The sequence below is a fragment of the Eriocheir sinensis genome, chromosome 42 (genome assembly GCF_024679095.1).
Source record: "Eriocheir sinensis breed Jianghai 21 chromosome 42, ASM2467909v1, whole genome shotgun sequence".
NCBI classification, from domain to species: domain Eukaryota; kingdom Metazoa; phylum Arthropoda; class Malacostraca; order Decapoda; family Varunidae; genus Eriocheir; species Eriocheir sinensis.
This window is the reverse complement of record NC_066550.1, coordinates 14,029,689-14,037,188: the sequence shown is the minus strand read 5'-3', so window position 1 is coordinate 14,037,188 and position 7,500 is coordinate 14,029,689. Positions and strand designations below refer to the sequence as shown.

The following is a 7,500-nucleotide window of genomic DNA, read 5'->3' as shown; positions in this document are numbered from 1 at the left end:
TCTTATTGGTACCAAAACTCACCCCTACCCCTCTTATCGGCACCAAAACTTACCGCTACCCTTCTTATCGGCACCAAAACTTACCGCTACCCTTCTTATCGGTACCAAAACTTCCCCCTATCCACAGGTCTGGGTCAAGGTGTACTCCAAGGACAGACTGGTGGATGTGGACAGCGACTACGTGGGTGTCATGACCTTGCCTGCCCTTCCACCTTTGACCCTCCGCCATGCGGCCGCCCGTGCCCTGGTGGTGGCCTGGACGGCTCCGGCGGATGGCTCGGTGAATAGGCATAAGGTGGGTGGGTGAGCGGATGAGGAGGTGGAAGAGGAAAAAGTGAGAAGATGGAATTTCATTCTTTATAACATTTTCCATTTCTTTCTCTTTCTCTCTTTTAACCCTTTCCTTGCACGCGGGACGGGATGCGACTGTCCCCTCAGGCGCAGTCAGGCAGCCCAATGGAGGTCTCTTTTAACCTCTGTATCTCAAAAACTATTCATCACAGCTAAAAACTAAAAACACCATTGGAAAGAGGAGGTCCAGATCTATAGGAGTCGGTTATGCATGCCTCTCTTACGAACGTACATGCACATTTAGGGAGTGTTGAATGTAACACTTACGTCAGTGCGCGTGGGATGATCAGCCGTATTGAGGGAACTGCGGACATCTCTCCTTGAGATTCTGGCAAGGCAGTATTGCCAACTGCAATATTTACAACTATTTGGTCAAAGAATCTGTCAGGTGAAGCTATGCAAAAATGCCGCTATATTGGGCAAGAACATCCACCAGTCACTCGTCCGTAGATTTGCCGCGCTGGGCTGTTATGATTTTCCACCAAATTTAGTGAAGAACACACTCAATTGGCAATCCTGTGTTGTGAGAATTAGTGTTGGAACACTCTCATACGCGGGAGATTTGAGTGCGAGTGGAGCTACTTGTGCGTTAGCACACCACCAGCAAATACACCTAGCATCGCCATGTGCTTAGCAATGAAAAGGTTAACCTCTCTCTTTCCCTTTATCTCTCTCTTTCCCTAACCTAACCTAACCTCTCTCATACACTCTTTTCCTCTCTTTTAACCTCTCTCTCTTTCCCTCTATCTCTCTCTTTCCCTAACCTAACCTAACCTCTCTCATACACTTTTCTCCTCTCTTTTAACCTCTCTCTTTCCCTCTATCTCTCTCTCTCCCTAACCTAACCTAACCTCTCTCATACACTCTTTTCCTCTCTTTTAACCTCTCTCTTTCCCTCTATCTCTCTCTCTCCTTAACCTAACCTAACCTCTCCCCACAGTTCCAGTACATCCCAGAAGGCAAATCAGTGTGGCGATCCCTGGACACCAAGCTGACCTCCGCTGACCAGACCTACGTGGCCAACCTGACCCAGCTTGACCCGGCCACCCACTACCTCTTTAGGGTCCAAGTGGTCTATGCGGGGACCTTCCACAACTACACATGGCCATCAGAACCACTTTTTAATTACTCCACCCTGAGTAAGTGGAGTTGAGTGGTGTTGAAGGGGAGTTGGTGGTGATGAGAGGGGGGATTTTTTGGTGTTTTAGGTCAGGGGTGAGTGGTGATGAGTTTTAGTTAGTGTTTTGGGATGGTGTTGAGTGGGGATGAAGTGGTGTTGAAGGGGAGTTGGTGGTGATGAGAGGGGGGATTTTTTGGTGTTTTAGGTCAGTGGCGAGTGGTGATGAGTTTTAGGTAGTGTTTTGGGATGGTGTTGAGTGGTGATGAAGTGGTGATGAAAGATGATGTGTGGGGTCATTGGTGTTGTGGAATGATGTGTGGAGTGGTGTTGAGTACTTGTAAATGGTGTTAAGTGGTGATGAATGACTGGTGTTGAGTGGTGTTGAGTGGTGATGATCAGATAGCTAACAACCTCCTCCTCCTCCTCACCTCCTCCTCCTCCTCCTTCTCTATTTTATTTCCTTTTTCCTCTTTTTTTTTTTATTCCTCTTCCTCATTCCTCCTTTTATCTTCCTCCTCCTCCTCCTCCTCCTCCTCCTCCTCCTCCCCCAGGTGAGATCCCAGGGCCGCCAGGACAGGTGATGCGGCAACAGGTTGGCGGCTTACCCCTGGGGAGCGGCCTCAAGGTGTGGTGGCGGGGGGCGGCTGCTAACGGGGCCCCCATAGTCTCCTACACCCTCCAGGCCGCCCCGTACCACCCCCACCACAGCCCCGCCCCCGCCAGCCCCGCCGGACGTGCCCCGACCACCCCCAATGTGACCTTTACCACAGTGTATAATGGCTCAGGTGTGTGTGTGTGTGTGTGCGTGTGTGTGTGCGTGTGTGTGTGTGTGTGTGTGTGTGTGTCCTTTCCATCCTCTCTATCCACTCTGTTAGCTCTTTGGAACCTCTATAACAGAATCCAATCCTCTTCTTCTACCTCCTTAACAGAATCCAGTCCTCTTCTTCCACCTCCTTAACAGAATCCAATCCTCTTCTTCCACCTCTATAACAGAATCCAATCCTCTTCTTCCACCTCTATAACAGAATCCAATCCTCTTCTTCCACCTCCTTAACCTAATCTAATCCTCCTCCACCTCCTCATCCACTCAGCATCCACTCTATTCCAATGCATTCTGAACCTACATAATCTGTTCCAACTCCCTTCTTCCACCTCCACAAGCTGATCCAACTCTCCTCTTCCACTTAATCTAATCCTCCTCCACCTCCTCATCCACTCAGCATCCACTCTATTTCAAAGCACTCTGAACCTCCATAAGCTGTTCCAATCCTCCTCTTCCACCTCCACAAGCTAATCCAAACCCCTTCTTCCACCTCCTTAACTCCTCCACCTCCTCTTTCCTTGGCATCCACTCTATTCCAAAGCACTCTGAACCTCCACAATCTGTTCCAACCCCCTTCTTCCACCTCCACAAGCTAATCCAACCCTCCTCATCCACCTTCCCAGCCAACGAGTGGATCATCCAGGGCCTTGACGCCACCTCCAGCTACATCTTCCGCGCCCGTGCCGTCAACCGGTTGGGTCAAGGGCCGTGGGGGGAGGAGAACATCATCAGTACCATCGCCGGGCCAACCATGCTCAACCAGACCCACCTGCCAACCATACTGTCGTCAACCATACCGCCCATCGCCCTAGTGCTCCTCATGTTGTGTGTGTCCGGTTGCTATGGTGAGTTTGGTTGCCGGGAATTTGGGTTGAGTTTTATAGAGGGTTGGATTCTGTTATAGAGGGTTGGATCATGTTAAAAGGGGTTGGATTTTGAGTTTTATATATATTCTAATTCTTCTTCCCTTTCCTCCTCCTCCTCCTCCTCCTCTTTCTTCTTCTCCTCCTCCTTCTTCTCCTTCCTCTTCCTCCCTCTCTATCAATCTCTTCTTCTTTTTTCCTCCTCCTCCTCCTTCTCCTCCTCCTCTTCCCTTCTAATTTCTCTTCCTTACATCACTCCTCCTCCTCCTCCTCATTCTTCTTCTCTTCCTCCTCCTCCTCCTCCTCCTCCTCCTCCTCCTCCTCCTCCTCCTCCTCCTCCTCCTCCTCCCTTCTAATTTCTCTTCCGTCCTACCTCTCCTCCTCCTCCTCCTCCACCTCCCTCCACCAGCTATGCGGAGAACCGAGCGGCGGAAGAAGCGGAAGGCCAAGTCCGCCTCCATCACTGACACCACGCACCACCACCACCACCACCACCCGCACCACCACCAGCACCACCACCCCAGGAGCAGGGAGGTGGAGTTGGCGACACTGCGACACCTTCCGACGAATAACAATTTTGTGACGGAAAATAACGTTCTGTACGACATCAGCGGCTTTCCAGGTGAGAGAGAGAGAGAGAGAGAGAGAGAGAGAGAGAGAGAGAGAGAGAGAGAGAGAGAGAGAGAGAGAGAGAGAGAGAGAGAGAGAGAGAGAGAGAGAGAGAGAGAGAGAGAGAGAGAGAGAGAGAGAGAGAGAGAGAGAGAGAGAGAGAGAGAGAGAGAGAGAGAGTTTGTGTGTATGTTTGTGTGTTTTCTTCCTCCTCCTCCTCCTCCTCCTCCTCTTCCTCCTACTCCTCCTCCTCCTCCTGTTCTTCATTATATTCCTCTTCCTCCTCCTCCTCCTCCTCCTCCTCTTCCTCTTCCTCCTCTTCCTCATTCTCATTATCTTACATTCCTCCTCCTCCTCCTCCTCCTTCCTTACCTCACATCCTCTCCTCCTCCTCCTCCTGACCTAACCTGACCTCTCCTGACCTCTTCCCCAGGCGACGACCTTGACCTTCCCCACGTGTCACGCCACTGCATAACCTTGACCAAGTTCCTGGGTAGTGGGGCCTTCGGGGAGGTCTTCGAGGGGACAGCCTGCGGCCTGCCCTGTCTGCCCGAGGTCACCAAGGTCGCTATTAAGGTAAGAGGAGGAGGAGAAGGAGGAGGAAGAGGAGGAGGAGGAGGAGGAGGAAGAGGAGGGAGTGTGTGGAGGAGGAGGAGGAGGAGGAGGAGAAGGAGAGTTTTACCATCATATATAATTTTTTTTTCTCCACTCCTAAATCCTTCATTATTTCCTCTTCCACTGCTCATCCACTTGCTCCCACCACTCATCCACATCACCCACCCCTTCCTCCACCTCTCACCCACTCCACCAGGGCACCAGGAAACCCTCTAAAATGTAAAAATCAAACCACTTCTCAAACTTCTATTCATCCATTTTTCTCTACCTTCCACCTCCTCAACCACTCATCCACTGCCATCCACCTCTTCCTCCATCCCTCAGCCACCTCTCACCCACACCTCCCCCCCCACAGACGCTTCGTAAGGGCGCCACAGACCAAGAGAAGGTGGAGTTCCTGAAGGAGGCGCAACTCATAAAAATCAAACCACTTTCTTCGTCTTATAATCCACTTTTCTCTACCTTCCACCTCCTCAACCACTCATCCACTGCCATCCACCTCTTCCTCCATCCCTCACCCACCTCTCACCCGCACCTCCACCCCCACAGACGCTTCGTAAGGGCGCCACGGACCAAGAGAAGGTGGAGTTCCTGAAGGAGGCACAACTCATGAGCCACTTTCAACACGAACACATCCTCCGTCTCCTGGCCGTCTGCACCGACCACGACCCGTTCTTCCTCATCCTGGAGCTCATGGAGGGGGGTGACCTTCTGTCGTACCTCAGGACCAGCAGGGGGGTGAGTAGGAGGGGGGTAGTAGTAGTAGGAGGAGTGAGATGGATAGTATGGTATGTTTTGGAAATGGAAAGAGGAGGAGGAGGAGGAAGAGGAAGGAAGATTGTGTGATGAAGAAGAAGAAGGAGGAGGAGGAGGAGGAGTGATATGGATAGTTTGGTATGTTTTGGAAATGGAAAGAGGAGGAGGAGGAAGAGGAAGGAAGATTGTGTGATGAAGAAGAAGAAGAAGGAGGAGGAGGAAGGAAGAAGGAAAAATCACATCCCTTTCTCTCTCTTTCTCTCCCTCCTTTCTCTCCCTTCCTTTCCCTTTCTCTCCCTTCCCATCCCTTCCTTTCCTTTCCATCCCTTCCCTTCCCTTCCCTTCCCTTCCCTACCCTTCCCTTCCCTTCCCTTCCCTTCCCTTCCCTTCCCTTCCCTCCCCTCCCCTCCCCTCCCCTTCCCTTCCTATCCCATCCCATCCCTAACCTAACCTAACCTAACCTAGCCTAACCTAACCTAACCAGCACACACTCTCCCCCCTAAAGAGTGAGGCCGGCCTAACCCTGGGGGACCTGGTGGCCATGTGCCTGGACGTGGCCAAGGGTTGCGTCTACCTGGAGGAGATGCATTACGTCCACCGAGATTTGGCCGCCCGGAATTGCCTCGTGTCGACAACCGATCCGCTCTCCCGCATCGTCAAGATTGGGGATTTCGGGTTGGCGAGGGATATTTACAAGAATGATTACTATAGGAAGGAGGTGAGTGTGTGTGTGTGTGTGTGTGTGTGTGTGTGTTTCTTTCTCTCTCTCTCTCTCTCTCTCTCTCTCTCTCTCTCTCTCTCTCTCTCTCTCTCTCTCTCTCTCTCTCTCTCTCTCTCTCTCTCTCTCTCTCTCTCTCTCTCTCTCTCTCTCTCTCTCTCTCTCTCTCTCTCTCTCTCTCTCTCTCTCTCTCTCTCTCTCTCTCTCTCTCTCTCTCTCTCTCTCTCTCTCTCTCTCTCTCTCTCTCTCTGTATATCTATATTTCTCTGTTATTTCCTCCTCCTCCTCCTCCTCCTCCTCTTCCTCCTCCTCCTCCTCTCCCTCCTCCTCCTCCTCTTCCTCCTCCTCCTCCTCCCCTTTCTCTCCTACCTTCCTTCTCCTTCACCCATCTTCTCTCCGTCTCTCCTCCTCCTCCTCCTAACATCCTACCCCATATCCTATCCCCAGGGTGAAGGACTCCTACCGGTGCGTTGGATGTCCCCGGAATCCTTAGTGGACGGCGTATTCACGAGTCACAGTGACGTCTGGGCTTTCGGAGTCCTACTGTGGGAGATCCTTACCCTAGGACAACAACCATATCCTGCACGCACCAACCTGGAAGTCCTACACCACGTCAGGAGTGGCGGGACCCTGACGCGGCCTCCCGGATGTCCTGAGGAGCTGTGAGTATCCTATGGTTGATGTAGGATGTGTAGGATTGTGTTTGGAGGGTACAGGAAGGGAGAGGAAGGTGTAGGATTGGAGAGAAGGACTGTAGGATTATGTAGGAGGGGAAAGAATGATGGTAGGACTCTGTAGGATATGGTGAAGGATGTCAGGAGGGTATAGGATAACAGGGAAGGATATTATAAGGCCTCCCGGATGTCCTGAAGAGCTGTGAGTATCCTATGATGTGTGTAGGATATGATGGAGGGTCATAGGAGTGGGTAGGAAGGATATGGATGGTGTGAGTATCCTATGATGGGTCAAGGATAGGATATGGAGGTGGAGGAGGAGGAGGAGGAGGAGGAGATAGGAGGAGGAGATGGGAGGAGAAGGAGAAGGAAGACTTGAGAGAAAGGGAGGAAGGAGGAAGAGGAAGAGGAGAGAAGAGATGGAGGAAGGGAGGAAGATGTCAAAGGAGGAGGAGATGGGAGGAGAAGGAGAAGGAAGACTTGAGAGAAAGGGAGGAAGGAGGAAGAGGAAGAGGAGAGGAGATGGAGGAAGAGAGGAAGATGTCAAAGGAGGAGGAGGAGGAGGAGGAAGATGATAAAGGAGAAAGAAAGGAAGGAATAAAGGAGAGAGGAAAGAACAGAGGAGAAAGAAGAGGAGAGTAGAGATGGAGGAAGGGAGGATGATTGCAAAGGAGGAGGAGGAGGAGGAGGAGGAAGATGATAAAGAAGGAGAAAGAAAGGAAGGAATAAAGGAGAGAGGAAAGAACAGAGGAGAAAGAAGAGGAGAGAAAAGATGGAGGAAGGGAGGAACACAAAGGAACACAAAGGAAGAACAAACAACAGCAGACCTGGACCTGGAAGATGGCAAAGGAGGAGGAGGAGGAGGAGGAGGAGGAGGATGAAGAAGGAGAAAAAAAGGAAGGAATAAAGGAAAGGAAGGAAAAAGATGTATAAGATTATGTAGAAAAGTGTTAGAGGAGAGAAGAGTGTAG

At 51.2% G+C, this 7,500-nt stretch overlaps 1 protein-coding gene across 1 annotated transcript in view; it reads left to right on the top strand.

Annotated features, from left to right (window-relative positions):
- Nucleotides 1-6,540, top strand: part of LOC127010118 (proto-oncogene tyrosine-protein kinase ROS-like) — a 40,370-nt gene extending 33,830 nt beyond the window's left edge. The window contains exons 29-37 of the mRNA XM_050883951.1: nt 128-295; nt 1,292-1,490; nt 2,023-2,256; nt 2,918-3,139; nt 3,567-3,779; nt 4,200-4,342; nt 4,931-5,119; nt 5,643-5,855; nt 6,303-6,540. Coding sequence (XP_050739908.1) covers nt 128-295; nt 1,292-1,490; nt 2,023-2,256; nt 2,918-3,139; nt 3,567-3,779; nt 4,200-4,342; nt 4,931-5,119; nt 5,643-5,855; nt 6,303-6,521 — 1,800 coding nt within the window. The 3' untranslated portion in view covers nt 6,522-6,540. The remainder of the gene's footprint in view (nt 1-127; nt 296-1,291; nt 1,491-2,022; nt 2,257-2,917; nt 3,140-3,566; nt 3,780-4,199; nt 4,343-4,930; nt 5,120-5,642; nt 5,856-6,302) is intronic.
- The last annotated feature ends 960 nt before the right edge of the window (nt 6,541-7,500 follow it).